General features: G+C 47.8%; 1 protein-coding gene across 9 annotated transcripts in view; it reads left to right on the forward strand.

The window, feature by feature from the left end:
• OPCML (opioid binding protein/cell adhesion molecule like) overlaps nt 1-17410 on the forward strand; it is a 696918-nt gene that overhangs the window by 661372 nt on the left and 18136 nt on the right. For all 9 annotated transcript variants that reach the window (XM_077307199.1, XM_077307200.1, XM_077307201.1 and 6 more), the window contains 2 exons: nt 11717-11851; nt 15832-15952. In XM_077307199.1, coding sequence (XP_077163314.1) covers nt 11717-11851; nt 15832-15952 — 256 coding nt within the window. The remainder of the gene's footprint in view (nt 1-11716; nt 11852-15831; nt 15953-17410) is intronic.

A 17410-nucleotide genomic window follows, 5' to 3' on the forward strand; every position in this document is an offset into this window, starting at 1 on the left:
TGTGTTCAAATCCCTGCTTGGCCATGAATCGCACTATGTACCTGTAAAGACTTCCTCTGTTTACCTTACTTCATAGGATTGTTGTAAGGCTAAAGTGGCAGACACGCACCATGTGTACCGGGTGGCTGGTCAAACAATGGCCCTCCAGTTGTTCACGGACTCCAATTACCATGAGGCCCAGCCTGCATGGCGGGGGCTCATGGTAATTGTAGTCCATGGAAATCTGGAGAGTCACAGGTTGGCCATCCCTGCTGTACACCAACTTTCCTGCACTCCTTGAAGTATTACCATTTTTTTTAAAATAGTATTGTTGGTATTTAATATGGAGGACTTGAGTAAGATACTGGGAAATTTAATATCATTGAGCAAACATGAGGTGTTTGTGCATTTTTTGTGTTGAACAATGAGTTCTAAATGGCCTCCTTTCTCTTTCTTCATTTCTAATATATTAATTCTCCATGACAGATTTGTAGCTCATCGTGTAATATCTAGATATTCTTATTGTAAATGGTTATGCAGTTCAGTTTCGAGAAACCCATTTTCATATTTTAGGAAACTACTAAGACAGCTGAATCTTGCAGAGAACGTTTTTGTTAATCTTACCAATCCTCTGGATTCCTCTTGAAAATTTCTGATCCCACCCCCCCCCCTTTCCTGAAGAGGAATCTCTAAATTCATTCTGTGTTCTGCTTTAGACAAACCCAGGCTACTAAAATGCCTGTAAGCCCTCTTAGGACATTTCTGTAGTCCGGCTGGATCCTCTTTTGGCTTTGTTCAGAAATCCTTCTGAAATAGGGTGGTCAGACTCCAGGTGGGCCCCAGGGACCTCCTGCTTTTACAGCTGATTTCCAGGCTACAAAGACCAGTGGACTCTCTAGCAGTGTAGCATCCTGAGGCCCCTCCCATCCTAAACCTTCCCCTCTCCATCCCTGAAATCTCCAGTGCTTCCCCAGCCCCGAGTTGTCTTTCTCCAGTGATCCCCCCTCACTTCCCACTTTAATTCCTGCCTGAGAGACCTTATTGTCCTATCGCTGAAGTGTCTGCCTCGCCTAATTTCACTTGCTGTAATTAGTACAAGTACATCTTTCTTCCTTTCTTCCCTGTGCCCCCTCCCCTGTCTTGCTCCCCCCCCCCCCATTTCCCCTACCTTCTTTTCACAATGTCATCCGTAATTCCAAGAAGTTAATACCTGATTAGTAAATAGGATGATGAAAGAGTTCTGGCTGCATCGAGGCCTCCATTTACAATCCGGCTGTGATTGAAAAATTACGTTCAGTTCAGTAATAATTGATGAAAATGGGCCCCCTTCTTTCTGCAGCTGATTTGCTTTGTAATTGTGATTTAATAATGTAAATATCGCTTGTTTTTCCCATGGAGATGAATTGCCTTCTGATTTGTCAAGTACACCAGAGGCCGGGACCGTCCGTCTTGCTCTTAACCGGGGAGAGGAACTGGGTGCCTGGCTGCAGGGAGCTCTGGGGGCAGAGAGCCAGGAGGTGCAAGATTATGGCCACTGGTTGATGGGAAGAGAGGCCTTGAACGCAACTTGGATGTCCGAGATGAGAGTGTAGAGAGCGATTACTTTTTTGCATAGAGTTTCCGTCTGCTAACAGTGGGGAAAGGAGAGAGGGGAGGCCTAGAGTTGACCTCTGGGCCTCATGGGCAGCCCATCTGGTATGACCTCACTTCTGGTATGTACCAACTAGCCCCCACAGCTCATCTCCAGGTGACAGGGATCAGTTCCCCTGGAGAAAATGGCTGCTTTGGAGGGGGAACTCGAGAACATTATATTCCACTGAGGTTCCTCCTCAACCCAAATCCTGCCATTCCTGACTCCACCCCCAAAGTCTCCAGGTATTTCTCCACCCAGAGCTGGAAACCCTACTGCCAGCAGTAATGTCATCATGTTACTGGCGTCCCAGCAATATGCCGGGTTTGGAACAAAAACTCTATGGTCAAAATGGTTTCTATCATAGAGTCCCCCCATACCAAGTGAAAGCAGCCTAGACCTATCTCCCTGGCTGGTAAGTCCTGTTTGATTGGTTCCTTGCACTGTTTTTGCATGAGCGGTGCCATCCTTTTTAGGGTTTTCTAGGAGAGCCCCTGAGCCTTTGTACAATTGCTATGGGCGTTGAAGTCTTGAAAATATGAATGACCAAAGACAGGGAAAGAGACAGTGGGAGGATAAGCTATTTTTCTACTCTCTTCCCACAGACCTTATTGTTTCAGTGAAATGGCTGCTACATTTCACCAACAGCCAGCTTGGTGTTGTGGTTAAGAGCGGCACCTTCTACTCTGGCTTTGATTCCCCACTTCTCCTCCACATGCAGCCAGCTGGGTGACCCTGGGCTTGTCACAGTCCTATTAGAAGCTGTTCTGACTGAGCAGTCCTGTCAGAGCTCTCAGCCCCACATACATCGCAGGGCCTCTGTTGTGGGGAGTGAAAGGGAAGGCAATTGTAAGCCACTTTGAGACCCCTTGGGGCAGTGAAAAATGGGGTATAAAAGCCTACTTTCTTCTTCTACATGTAGTCCAACCGTGTGGTCCAGATGTACTGAATGTACCAGAATGGTTTGGAAGGGCACTCCTTAAGTAATGTCAGAGGAAGCCGTTGATAAGTTACCCCCTGTCAAATGCGTTGTTTGCCTCTTAAGTGGACCGGTAGCACTGTAAAGACTAACAAAACTTGTAAGAGACTTTGAGCTTTCCTTGGGTACAGCTCATTTGTTTAGATACAGTAAGAATGTGAGTCCCTCTGTCCTTAGAGAGTGGAGTGACCTCAGAGGCTGAATGACAATAGCAGGCAAATGACAATAGAAGGTGAATGGCAATAGCAGGTGTGACTGAATTAAGTCTGATATGCAGAGGCGTAGTAGGCATGGAGAAATCAGCAGGGTTAACAAGACAGGCAACCGGTCACAAGTTGCGTTAGTCTTTAAGGTGCTACTGGACTGGCTCTTTTCTGCTGCTGCCGACAGACCAACACGGCGGTCCCTTCGGATCTAACTAACTGCACAATGGGCCACAGGGCCCACCAGAAGGTCCTGCAGTGCAGAGCACAGACCTGTTCAAAGAGAGCGACCAGAATGTGTCCTTCCAGCTTCTCCACGTTCACCTCTTTGCTAAAGACAATCTGTCCCGCGTACCCCCAGTCGACAGCAGGCCCTGCTCTTTTGGATTAGCTTGCAATTTGGGGACAAAATCGCTCCGGAGTGTTCTAATGAACTGTGAAATGAACATAATGTCAGTCGCGATGCAAATGGGCCCAGGCCACTGCTGCTGCTGGTGGGTTGTTTTGCCTGGGAGCGAACACAGGTAATTTAAAGATATTAACGAACACTGTTAATTAGCATCATTATTATACTGCTGCATCGCTAGGCCTAATGCACAGTCAGATAAATAATCCCGCTGTGTCAAAAGTGTCTCCTACGGAACCTTCAGGATTAGTGGGGAATGGATTGGCGCATTCCGCGCACTGTAGGGCATGCCGCAATGCTCTTCCTGGAAGGGGACCATCTCTGCAGCAGTCTTCTCTCGACGTGCACAGCTCACAAGGGCGAGGCCAGGACAGTAGCTCCTTGCAGCCTCCAATTCCACCCTAGGATTCCCAGCGCTTGCTTTCATAGTTATGAGAATGACAAATGCGCAGGCCACCATCTGCCATGAGAGCGCCCCCCCCCCCGCCCCCCGTCCTGCCATGTAAACCCCACCACAGTGAACAGGAGCTGAACACAGCAATGCATTGGGCCGTGTTCATCTCAGTGGGATTTGCTCAAGGGAACCGGTGATGGATTTCAGGGTGTGCATGTGCAGCCGCCAAAGCATGGCTGCCCTGAGAGGCATTTGAAGAACAGAAGTGAAAGGCTGAGTGGTTCTCAGAAGCATAGGTGCTGCCTGTGAGGGCACAGTCATGCGAGAAGGGGGTCCCGCCATGAGCCATTTGTTTGAACATATGAAGCTCTCGTAGTGAGTCATGCTCACTTCATCTATCAGGATCTGTATTCTCTACTGTAACTGCCGGGACTCTCCGTCTTCTACCTGCTCCTTTTTAAACTGCAGATAAAGAGCCTCTTGTGGCGCAGAGTGGTAAGGCAGCCGTCTGAAAGCTTTGCCCATGAGGCTGGGAGTTCGATCCCAGCAGCCGGCTCAAGGTTGACTCAGCCTTCCATCCTTCCGAGGTCGGTAAAATGAGTACCCAGCTTGCTTGCTGGGGGGTAAACGGTAATGACTGGGGAAGGCACTGGCAAACCACCCCGTACTGAGTCTGCCAAGAAAACGCTAGAGGGCGTCACCCCAAGGGTCAGACATGACTCGGTGCTTGCACAGGGGATACCTTTACCTTTACCTTTAACAGGGATTGAACCGGCGTCCTTTGCCATGCAAGGTCTTCCTGTGCCCTTGCGATCCTGAACCCCCTCCCCTGGCGAACTGTTCTCTCCAGCCATTCTGCACGTACAGCAGGAAGAACCTAAAGGTAAAGGTATCCCCTGTGCAAGCACCGGGTCATGTCTGACCCTTGGGGTGACGCCCTCCAGCGTTTTCATGACAGACTCAATACGGGGTGGTTTGCCAGTGCCTTTCCCAGTAATTACCGCTTACCCCCCAGAAAGCTGGGTACTCATTTTACCGACCTCGGGAGGATGGAAGGCTGAGTCAACCTTGAGCCAGCTGCTGGGATTGAACTCCCAGCCTCATGGGCAGAGCTTCAGACTGCATGTCGGCTGCATTGCCACAACAGGCTCATAGGAAGAACCTACCACACCACTAATGCACAATGTTCCACAGATAGGTTTTAAAGTAATTGAGCTAGCCCAAAGTCTCTCTAGAAGCTAGATGATGGGAAAGACCTCCCTCGAAGGCCGGGGAGTATGGCTGCCTGACTACTGGTTCTCTCCTTGATGCCTAATGGAGCCTTCTACTTCCTGCCAACCCCCCATTTCCTGGGCTAACTCTTTCTGCTGTAATCCCCAGGCCTTTCGCATCCTGGAGCCTTGTCCTATTTACCTCGACCCTTCACAGTATCAGAGAATTTCAGGCATGTGCTGACTGGTTCTTCTATGCATGCAGCAGAGGGTTGGGATTGGGAGACCGGAAGGATTGTTTACAAAGAGGAGAGGCTTGGGATCCAGGCCACAGCCTGGAGATCCGTATAGTGGGAACTGAGGGCAGGAGGTCACCTGCCTCCCGCAAGAACCCGGCAAGGGGAAAGCAAAACCACTTTGTCATCGTTGTGTGAGTCAGTAAGATGGTCGCCCCTGGGGTGCTGCCTCTGAACCAAAATGACTTTAGCATAGTCCAACGGCTTGTATTAATTAAGTCAAAATGAAACCGTGGGTTTATCACACTTTTCATTAACTCTGGTGCCACCTCTCTCCAGCCGCTGTTCTCGGCAAGGATGAAAGCCTGCTGGTATGCTCTGTTTTAGCAATTTGTTAACTGGGGGAAGGTGGCCTGGGTCTCCTTCTGGAAGCGAGGAGGGGCCTGCATCTCCCTGCACACAAATAACTTGACCTCTTGCCCCTGGACTTCTCTGCTTTGAGTACCTCTCAGCCAAACAGATGAACAGTCAAACAGAGTTTAGACCCGGCTTTCCCAGCCCTGGGGTTTCTTGCCAGCCCTGTAAGACTTTCTTGAATGGGTGGGAGTTAATAAATATATGTGTTAAACATTTATTGGGTGATGTGACCATATATTATTATGTCGACCCCCCCCCTCCCAAAATGGCAAATGAAAGGCCTGGAAGGGGTGGGAGGCAGAAGGGTCCCGACCACATTCTGCATGATTGCACCCATTCACGGCTGTCTAAATGCTAAACATTTGAAACAGGCTGCTTTCGGTTGATGCTATTTCCCCTGCTTCCTTGAACCTCTAAAGCAGGGGGAAAGGTACCAAAGTGGGGACCCCAGGCCCCAAGTGGGGCCTGGAATTTCTAGCTGCTAGTCTATGTATTCAATACTCACCTGGATGGACAGGTGGTCTGATTCAGTACATGACACCTTCGTGTCTTTCTTCCTCCCTCCTCCTCCTCAATGCTCCCAGAGCATCCCTCCTTCACCAAAATGCAACACGCAACCTGGCATGCGCTGCCCACTCCGGTGACATCGCTGGCTCCGCGGCTGCAGCTGAGCCATGCTCCGGAGTGATTCTGACGTCCCGTGATTGATGGTGTTTGTGTCTGTCATGCAGCCGCGTTCCAAAAGTGCCCATTTGTTTCCCTGTAGATTCTTATCTTGCTAATGTAGCGAGCCAGGCTTATCTCCTCCCGAGGCCCCTTCTGCATGGGAAAGAAATCACCTCTGTTATTTATGCATTTCTGTCTTTGGCTCCGCGAATCTGTTTTCCCTACACTTCCAATTATCTTTTATAGAGATCAACCGGAGGATAGGCCAGGTCCGTAATGACCCCGGGATTATTGGATCATTACCAGGACGGCTCGTGAGCAAAGTGAGCCTGGCGTTCATCCTCTTCATATTTTTCCTACTCGAATTATTTCCGCCTCTCCCTCCCCCCCCCCCCCATCTTTACACTTCTGCACGTGGCTCCTATTCCCCCCCCCCCCCCATCCTTCTTTCCCATCTCCGAGGCAGAAGAAGCTTCTTTTGCAGCTAATGTGGTAATTTCCTAACCGCCTAGAAACATTTGGCATTTTCCAAAACAATAAGGAATGTGTGAGGATGCCAGAGAGCTGAAAGGGTGGTACTTACATGATCTGAACAGTATAGTTGCTGTTTCTGCACGGACGCCCGCCCTCCCTGGCCCCTCTAATACTACCAGCCCATTTGTTCATCTCCGGTCTCTGCAGTTAAAGGACCAGCTTGGTGCAGTGGTGTCGGGGTTAAGAGCAGCAACCTCTAATCTGGAGAGCCCGGTTTGATTCCCTGCTCCTCCACATGAAGCCAGCTGGGTGACCTTGGGCTAATCCCAGGTCTCTCAGAGCTCTTTGGTGCCAGTTTGGTGTAGTGGTTAGGAGTGCGGACTTCTAATCTGGCATGCCAGGTTCGATTCTGCACTCCCCCACATGCAACCAGCTGGGTGACCTTGGGCTTGCCACGGCACTGATAAATCTGTTCTGACCAGGCAGTGATATCAGGGCTCTCTCAGCCTCCCCTCCCTCACAGGGTGTCTGTTGTGGGGAGAGAAATGGGAAGGCGACTGTAAGCCGCTTTGAGCCTCCTTCGGGTAGGCAAAAGCAGCATATGAGAACCAACTCTTCTTCTTCTTCTTCTTCTTCTTCTTCTTCTTCTTCTTCTACTTTCAGCCACACCTACCACACAAGAATAGTAGGCTATTATGTCAGAGTCAGGTTGCCAACTCCCACCCAGGAAATTTCTGGACATTTGGAGGCGATATTTGGGGAGGGTCTGGGGATGAGACAGAGATCAGCGGGCATGGAATTCCATAGAGGCCAGTTCCTGATTTATATATTCAGAACCCCAGGCCTCCCTGGGGGCTGGAAAGCCTATGTTGAAGGCAACTTCGCATACTGAGTTTTCACCATGTAGCCATTTGTATTGGTTTGATGGCATACGGGACATCTCCAGTCCCAGGATCTCCGGCAGGCATCCATTAAATGTATTATATCCCCTAATCCGCTTTATCCTTGTGGTAGCCCTATCAGGGGGAGTAGGTCCCAAACCACCCAGTGAACTCCTGACCGAGTGGGGATTGGACATTGGGACTTCCTGATCCTTAGCTGGTTCTTTAACCACTGTGCGAGTTCTCAGGTGCTGCGAAAGACTTCTCTGCCTGAGGCCCTGCAGACTTCCTGTCAGTGAGATTAGACAAAATGGCACTTGATGTGCTACCACATATTGTCAGGGAGCTAGATGTACAGGCAGCTGTTGATCTTGTCCACTAGCAGGAAAGCTTGTTGGGAGGAGGCAGAGCATTATAAAGAGCAGTGGTCCTAGAAAGATGAGGGTTCTGCATTATGAAGGGCTTAGCATGTAGGAACATAAGAACGTAAGAGAAGCCATGTTGGATCAAGCCAATGGCCCATCTAGTCCAACACACTTAGTGTCACTCAGTGACCAAAACCCAGGTGACATCAGGAAGTCCACCAGCAGGGCCAGAACTCCAGAATCCCACCTCCCTCATTGCTCTCCAAGCACCAAAAATGCAGAGCACCACTCCCCCAGTCAAAAGAACATAAGAGAAGCCATGTTGGATCAGGCCAATGGTCCATCCAGTCCAACACTCTGTGTGACACAATGGCCAAAAGCCAGGTGCCATAAAAAACATGGCCAGAACTTCAGAAGCCCTCCCACTGTGTCTCCCCAAACACACAAAGCACCACTGACACAGACATAGTGTTCTACCTATACCTTGTGGCAACCTGAATTGACTGCAGAATAGGTATAACATAGGCATGCATGTTCCACCTAGCTCCTGATAATTCCACTGAGCTGTGGTCTTCTGTTTTGGCCAGCATATCTGAGCCGATGTGAACTGCAAGCCCAAACCATTCCTTTAACCATCGCACCCAGATTCGACACGATTTCCTAGCTGTTAATATCAAAGGCTCATGCTTCATCAAGGTGTGACCATAGACACAATCTCAGGTCAACCAAAAATGTGTTGTTCATGATGGAAGAATGGCTCTGCATTGTGGCCATAGCCTGGTGGGGGGCGAGGCAGGCATTAGCAAAGGGTGTGGGCCACCAGTGCAAGGTATGTCAGCCAGTCCGGAGCACCAGCATTGTACAGGTGGGACAGCCGCGTGGCATTTAAGGTCCACTGCTGGGAGCCTTTCTGGAAAAGGACAGGGAAGGTTGTCGGGCCTGTGTCTGAGCTTTTCTTCCTGTTTGAGAGCCACAAAGTGACAGTCGAACAATGTTGCGGCAATGAGAGAACCTGCGGGGTTTTTGTGCGCTTCTATTGTCACCTCTTTAGTGGCCGTGAAAAGAGCATGATTTGAAGCTCTCGGTCTCCATTGTTCCGCCATTGTGCGCTCCCCGTGTATGCTTTGCCCTTCACAAGAGTACAAATGTACCTTAAACGTGTTCCAGTATTGCTCCGGAAACATAAAATACTGTTAAATTGGCACTGCAAAAATCTCAAAGCTGAACGAGACTTTAAAAAACAAATCCGAGAGCCGTAGTTCTCGGGCTCTGAAGCCTCCTGGGAAGGACATTGATTAACCAAGTGTAGACCATGCCCTGTCCTTGATGTATAATCGCCCTTTGCCAGAGGTTTTATCCTTGTTATGTGTCCTCGTTTTTGTGCCCAAGCAGGTGAACCTATGTCTGGACAGGGTTGCAAGTTGAGAATATTGGGGTAGAGCAGGGGTAGTCAAACTGCGGCCCTCCAGATGTCCATGGACTACAATTCCCAGGGGCTGGCAGGGGCTTCTGGGAATTGTGGTCCATGGACATCTGGAGGGCCACAGTTTGACTACCTCTGGGGTAGAGCCTCAGGATGGGAGGGATTTGGGGAGGGGAAAGACCTCAATTGGGTAGAGAGCCAGCTTGGTGTAGTGGTTAGGAGTGCAGACTTCTAATCTGGTGAGCTGGGTTTGATTCCCCACTCCTCCCTCACACGCAACCAGTTGGGTGACCTTGGGCTTGCCATGGCACTGATAAGGCTGTTCTGACCGAGCAGTGATATCAGGGCTCTCTCAGCCCCACCCACCTCACAGGGTGTCTGTTGTGGGGAGGGGAAGGGAAAGTGAATGTAAGCCTTTGGGTAGAGAAAAGCGGCATATAAGAACCAACTCTTCTTCTTCTTCAGTAATCTCAGGGCTCTCTCAGCCCCACCTCCCGCACAGGGAGAGGTGACTGTAAGCTGCTTTGAGATTCCTTCGGGCAGTGAAAAGTAGCATATTCCTTTGGTCATATCATGAGAAGACAAGAGCCACTGGCCAAGACAACAATGCTAGGGAAAGCTTACGGCCGTGACCATGACCCCAGATAGCAAGCTAGAAGGTCCCATAAATTGGGAGCGACTTCGCAGTGTGTGACATCCACTCGATTCTGCATAGGAACATATTATAAATCTGTTTCTCTAGAACATGAAAGACACACTAGTTTGTATTTGAAGCTGTTCTGGAGTTGGTATATTATTGTAACATAAAATAGGGGGAAATTAAAAGGTAGGGATCCCCCCCCCCCCTTCTTATGGCGTAGGCACCTTTCTTGGTTAAATTGGTAGGTATATTTCATACTTCAGAATCTTGAAAAGGCACTTATTGAGGTGCTGTAAATATGCAAATTGACTTAATCAATTAATCCATGCATTCAAAAGCAGATGTTTAAACAGAAATTATTTAATCAATTTGCAGTCCTAGACTCTGAGCTGGGGACAAACTGTTTGTGAAAACACCTGGAAGTCTCACAGATTTGCATCAGAATGGTCGGCTCTGGGAACATCCCTGTCCCCCCCCCCAAAAAAAAACAGGGAGGGATAATGAACAGGGGGGGGGAGAGCATTGATAGCAAAGCCACTACTGTGTAATAGGAATAGGTGGAGTGTAGGAAGAGGTCTGGAGTGGGGTACAGGTTCAGATTCTCCATTCAGCCATGAGATTCAGTTGATGTCTTTGGGCCAGTCATTCTCACTTGGCCTAGCCTACCTCAAAAGGTTGTTGTGAGACTAAAATGTGGGAGAACCGTGCACACTATTCCATATTTCTAGAAGGAAAGATAAGATGAAAATGCGGTAGTTTCATTAAAAATGCCCAGCACTATTCCCAGGTCTTCTCCAGCAGGATCAGTCCCTTCTACAACCAGTTATAAACCCTGACAAATAATTAAGTAAAACTGCAACATGAAGCACATCAGCTAAAACGTTACTTATGTGATAATGCATCTTGGAATGGCCACAGACTATAAAAATGTGGTTCAGTTCGTGGCTCGTGGGTGAATCATGAATCGAACCACAATCCCAGTCGGCTCACGTGCAAATTGAACTGGGTTTATGAGGTTCATACCCCAAACTTTTGAATCATGAACCAAGCCAGGTACGAATTGAACCAGGTTCATGAGGTTGGTACCCCAAACTGTTGAGTCCACAGCTCAGGAGTTTAAAGAGGCTTTCTTGGGCAGCTAGCCCCAGTCTAGAAGCCGGTCCAACCCTTACTGCTTCTTGCTGCTTTTGTGGAGAGCAGGAAGCAGCCATTTAAACCATCTCTTTGCTGCTCTTCACATGAACTGGATCAAAATGCAGGAATGCTTGTGGTGGTTCTTCGGTTCACTAACATCGCTTCACGAAACCACAAACCAGCCAGCCAAAATTTGTGAGGAACTTTGCTCTGTTTGTCACCCTGTTGATGCCCGTCCCTAAATGCAACCCCTTTTCTAAGGAGCAGACCCCCCCCCATTCCCAACAAAAATCATCACGAAATAGAATGCTTTAAAAAAATGTTTTGCACAAGATCTTACAATTGTCTTGTAGGATTGCTGGGAAGCTGTGATTATGTGGGTATAAGGAGCACTTTAAGTCAGGCCTCTTTAATTAATTTTGGTTGGGATTTGCTGTCTATTCAGCTCTGTGGGTCTTTGTCAGCTCCGCTGAAGAAGATCTGCAAGATGCATTGGTGCACTTTGAAATGCCTTTGGTGTCTTATTGGCTTTGCCCTCTGAATTATTTCTTTCCCTCTGTCATTTAGAGATGGGCTTGCATGGGAATTGCTGTGTTGAAGAGCACCGTTTTAATTACAGGGGGCGAGATGCAGTGCGATGCTGCCGCTTTTACCTTGTTTGCTCCCGTTCCCTCGTAGGCCGGGAGTTTCTAAGTGAAGATGAATACCTGGAAATCACGGGGATCACCAGGTTCCAGTCTGGGGACTACGAATGCAGCGCTGCTAACGAGGTCGCGGTACCGGATATCCGGAGGGTAAAAGTCACCGTAAACTGTAAGTATTGTACCATATGAAACAACGACAACAACAATCTCATAGAAACAGAGAGCTGGGAGGGATCCCGAGGCTCATCTAGTCCACCCCCATGCACACACATCACAGAAAGGTCAAAGCTACCCCCCACTCCTCCTGTGACCCCTTCTCTATGTCCAGATGAAGGTAAAAAACCTCCAGCATCTGGGGTCCATCTAGCCTGGAGGACCGTTCTTTCCTGGTACCAAAGGGGCAATCGGCATTACCCTGGGCATGTAAGAAAGAGCACTGGTGAGAAATCAGAGCCTAGATTATTTTAGCGCTTTTTTTAAAAGGCACATTTTGGAATTTCGGGGTGGGGGGCCTGAGTGCCAGTGAATCTCTGACCCTCATAGCTTTTTGGTGAGGCCTGTGTTCAGGCATTCTTTCTCCACTTATTCCTTTTGGCTAACAAGGTCAGACATCCCCTTCTCCTATGCTGGTCTCAGAGGTAAGGCAGATCAGGAGAGAAAAGGCAGCATGAACGAATCCGTCGATTGATTGATCTCATTAATGACCTTTCTCTAGGAGACTCAAATGATATTTTCATAACAAAAGTGTTCAATTGGATAGAACCGGACTAGGAGTTTAGAAATTAGGAAGCAGCGCAGGCGGAAGGCGGTCAAAAGAGTAATAACCCATCGTGCAGTAGCAGATCACAAAGAACATGTTGTGCTGCACAGGGAAATAAAGGGGATGAGCAGAGAACAACTTGAAAGGGAGAATGAAATGTGTAATAACCGCTTTTCCACAGATATGATAGTGACTTCCTGAAGGGAGTAATCATGTAAGAGGCTCTAAAGAGCGTGCTGAGTTGGACGGATGCGGTGTTACTACCAGCACCCTTTCCAAAATATGATGTGATCCTCTGTAAATCTCTGGCTAGAGAGAGTTTGCAGGAAACAGAGGTTGTCGCATACCCCATAATTGTCTGCCAGGGCTAGTTTTGTGACCAGGCCCCCCCAGCAACGATTGGGGGAGGTGCTGACCTATAGCCATGCCTCTAGCCACTGGCAACGTGAGAGGTGACTTGGCTGAGCCATGTTTGAGGAGACAAAATACCTTGGACCAGCCCCGTGGTCTGTGCTCAAACCGTTTTGCAGAGTGCTTCAAAACAGACAACCATTTTCTGAACTGAGATAATATTAGGGCACAATAAAAAAGAAATCATTCTGTACACCATAGGGGAAATGGTGCCATTAAGTTTTCAAAAAGATGATACATTATTGTCTGTCTCCGACAACCTCAAATGCTGAGTAGTTTTTTTATATATATATCTGTAGAAGATTTGAGGGCTCTTGAGCATTCTTCAGAACTGGTAGAGAATTGGGCTGCTTAGACATCCAGAATAGCATTGGAGAAGCAAAGACTGGGATGAAGGATCACACATTTTAATATTGTCATTTCCAGAAACGTTATGCAGCAATCGAAGTTGAGCAAAATTTCACCCCGTTCAACCTCAGTAAGGGAGAACAGAAACCTGGACATTCAAAGCCCAGCAGGGGAAAAACCCAGAGATACAAAAATGTGGATGTAGTCTAAGGCAGGGGTAGTCAATCTGTGGTCCTCCAGATGTCCATGGACTACAATTCTCATGAGCCCCTGCCAGCAAAAGCTGGCAGGGGCTTATGGGAATTGTAGTCCATGGACATCTGGAGGACCACAGGTTGACTACCCCTGGTCTAGGGAACCCAGCCTCCCCCTTGGACCTGGGGATCCCCAAGAATTCTAGCTCCTCTCTGGACTACATCTCATCTCTGGAGAAAATGGATGCTTTGGACAGTCAGTTACATGGCATTGTACCTCCACTATGGTAGCTGTCTGTCCTGGACTCCATTTCCAAATCCCCAGGTGTTTGCCAACCTGGATCTAGCACCCTAACCTACATACCCCATTTCATTAGAGGGCCCGGCAGGCCTAACATAGCCTTACTAGGGGCCAAGCCCATTGCATTCAGGAATACAATGGATGCTAGATTGGGGAGGCAGGTGGAAGAATTCTGCAAGCGGCCTCTCCCTCCCCACAGGACCTAGAATGGCTGCAGGCTGGAGGCCCCCAGGCAGGGAACTCACTGGCAGGGTCAACTCTCATGCAGCAGAGATCTGTAGCCTCCGAGCCTCGGAGGAAGTGGAAGGAGGAGGGGTGGTCAGGGGTGAGGGATGGAAGGCTATTGGCTGGCTGCTGGACAGATAGGAAAGCCGGTTGGAGGAGGAGGCATTCAGGGGCGGGACATGCACCCTGAATAGGTGTTAAGCGCTAAGTGGAACTTAAGCCATGAGACATTCTCCTCCTTCTAGGCCTTACCAGAAATATAATATGTGGAACAGATTAGAGAAGTGGCTGAAAAGCAGGTCAACTTAAAACAGAAATGAAATCTTTAATTTGCAGCTATACAGACTGTGTAATTGCAATCGATTGCAATTGAAATGCATGGCAAATATACTTTTTGGAAGGTTCCATTTTCTTCTTCTTTTTGGGAGGGGGGACACAATCCAAATGCATGAACAGGACAATTCAATATCTGTAGAGGTCCCTACCACGTCAATATCATTTTCTGCCTTCATGGCCACTGTTTTTCCTGCCACACCCACAGGATTTTAATTGTCATAGCATTGTAGCAGTGAGGGTTTTTTGTTTTGTTTTTAAAGAGCCCTGTAGTGACACAGCAGGGGAGATGGAAGTTTATGGCAAAATGAGTAAAAAAAAAAAAAGGGGGGGGGGAGCCAGATGCTCTGTTGCTAATGCATGCAAATCAGAATCCTTAACTTGCGCAAGCAGTAATCACTTTAGAATTAGCCCATAGTATATTGAAATATAATTTCTATTTCTTATGGAATATATCTTCACCAGCTTTGCTAGGTCCTGGAAAAGGACCGTAATTCCAAATAACAGAGGAGTGGTTGGAGAAATAAAAGTGTACAGTTGACTAGACTAACCCGTCTGTTGCCTGGTAAAAAGTTAGATAAATCTGATAAAACAGAATGTTATTCTGACTAGGCTGGTGAACTGACCTTAATAATGGTTATTTGATTAGTTTATGGCATGGGAGGTCAACTTGTAAGGTTTTGTATTCCACTTTCTTTTTACTGAATAAAATGTTTTGTTTTAATTCATTCATGAAGTCCTGGTCGACTTTTTGCTCAACTAGACAAAACTACCAGTTACAAAAGATCAGGCAGAATCCTGGCACATTAAAAATAAAACTAAACTAAAATTTCTATTATTACAATAATTCTTGCACATGATTATTATTGCAATACTCCCCGCACATAAACACAGAGGGAGTAAAGCTGAGCTTCCATACCATAATGACTGTGAAAATAAAAGCCCAAATCTCTTCATTTGTTTCCCCGGTTAAAATCAGCTACAGGTGTTGTTCCAAATATCCTGCAGCTACTACAGATGCCTTTTTTATCACTTAGCAAATAACCAGGATATTCTTAAAGAACAATTAATGCTCCTTCGGGAAAGAGGCTTGAGATACGGAATTGCTACCTGTTTAAGCGCTTGGGATCACAACAAAGAAAATGGGAAACTCATAAGCACAGTGTGGAATAAATATGCTACATGCAATCTTTCCGATTGTCATTTCTTCAGAAAGGGGCAACGTGGATGGTCTGCCTTTGCAGGCAGGTCTCAGACCCACGTGTTAATTTGGGATGTGGTGTGCATGTTCCAAAACACCTTTCAGAAGAAACGGTGATTGGTCATATCAAGAGGACTACATGAAGAGCACACGTTCCGCCATGCATACAGTTGAACATATCATCCCCCAAACTCAATAACTGCATGTGGTTGTGCTTTGTGACTCCAAGAAGAGCTCTTGAATGGCTCTCTTCCATGGAGCCCCAATCAGGTCGGTTGGTGGCCAGATACGCACCCACTTTTTAGCCCTGACTTTTGCAGAACCCGGCCGGCCGGTTTCTCTGAGACATTGGAATGATTCTCCTTTCCTCCTGCAGACCCTCCATCCATCGCCAGCCCCAAGAACACAGGCGCCTCGGTCGGCCAGAAGGGGATCCTGCGCTGCGAAGCCTCTGCTGTCCCCGTAGCAGAATTTCAGTGGTTCAAAGAAGAAACCAGGTATCTTAGCAAAGACGCAAAGCTGTCGGAAGGACTCTCTCAAGAACGGTTTATGTCCTTGGCCAGAAGGGCCTTGGCAAGAGTAGCCATGTGAGTCGGAAACTGAGCAAAGCTTCGGCCCCCACATATTTTACTTAGTCCCCAGGCTTAGAGCCAGCATGGTGTAGTGGTTAATAGCAGCAACTTCATGGTGTAGTGGTTAAGAGCAGCAGTCCTGTCAGAGCTCTCTCAGTCTCACTGACCTCCCAGGGTGTCTGTTGTGGGGAGAGGAAGAGAAGGCGATTTTAAGCTGCTTTGAGCCTGAAGAGCATTTCAGGGGTTTCTCAATAGTAGAAAAGTTGAGAAAAGCTGGTCTAGCCCAATGCCTTAAATGATGACTGACACTATGATTCAAGCTATTGTGGTAAATTTCGAGCTACTGCTGGGCACCTAATTCTTTCTCTTATTCATTCATTCATTCATTCATTCATTCATGCATTCATTCATTCATTCATTCATTCATTCATTCATTCATTCATTCATTCCACTTCTATACTGCCCTCTCTGGCGGCCTCCATAATAGCTGGAACCAGCTTGGTGTCGCAGTTAAGAACAGTAGCCTCTCATTTGGAGAGCCATGTTGGATTTCCCTCTCCTCCCCATGCACCCAGATGGGTGGCCTTGGGCTAGTCACAGTCCTGTTAGAGCTGTTCTCACAAAACAGTTCTGTGAGAGCTTTCTCAGCCCCACCTTCAGTACCACGCAGGGTGTCTGCTGTGGGGATACAAAGGTATGACTGTAAGCTGCTTTGAGGCTCTTTCAGGCAGTGAAAAGCAGGGTATAACTCTTCTTCATCTCTTCTAGTGGAATGTTATTTCTTACTGTCTTCTGCATTTCCAGGCTGTCTTTATATTGTTGACTGCTGATGGCTGAGGGAGTAGAAGGCTACATGCCACCTTTCAAGATTATATGGGATGGGCTAGATTCAAATTCAGTGGCTCCTTAGAGACCAACATGTTGGGGTTTTATTAAGGTGTGAACCTTCAGCAGTCACAGCTCCTGCTGTCAGATATCTGTATTTGTCAGGTACTGGTATCCGACAAAGGGACTCTTGACCTTAAAAAAAAAATACACTTCTTGGTCTCTAAGGTGCCACTAGAATTGAATTTAGCCCTGGTGTGGCCAAACTGCAGCTCTCCAGATGTCTGTGAACTACAGTTCCCATGAGCCCTTGCCAGCATGTGAGGGCAAGGGCCCATGGGAATTGTAGTCCATGGGACATCTGGAGAGCCGCAGACTGGCCCTCCCTGATTCTACTGTGGATCAGCATGCCTTTCTACTGTGGACCACAATTACATGCCAACCTTTTCTATCCAACCTTGCCAGGGTGTATGTGTGTGAAGGAACAGATGCACGGCTGCTGTTTTTCTGCAGGCTCCAGGCATTTGCCGTCACATTTAGTTTGTTTAGCCTTCAGAC

The sequence above is a fragment of the Paroedura picta genome, chromosome 12, assembly GCF_049243985.1.
Source record: "Paroedura picta isolate Pp20150507F chromosome 12, Ppicta_v3.0, whole genome shotgun sequence".
In the NCBI taxonomy this organism is placed as follows: domain Eukaryota; kingdom Metazoa; phylum Chordata; class Lepidosauria; order Squamata; family Gekkonidae; genus Paroedura; species Paroedura picta.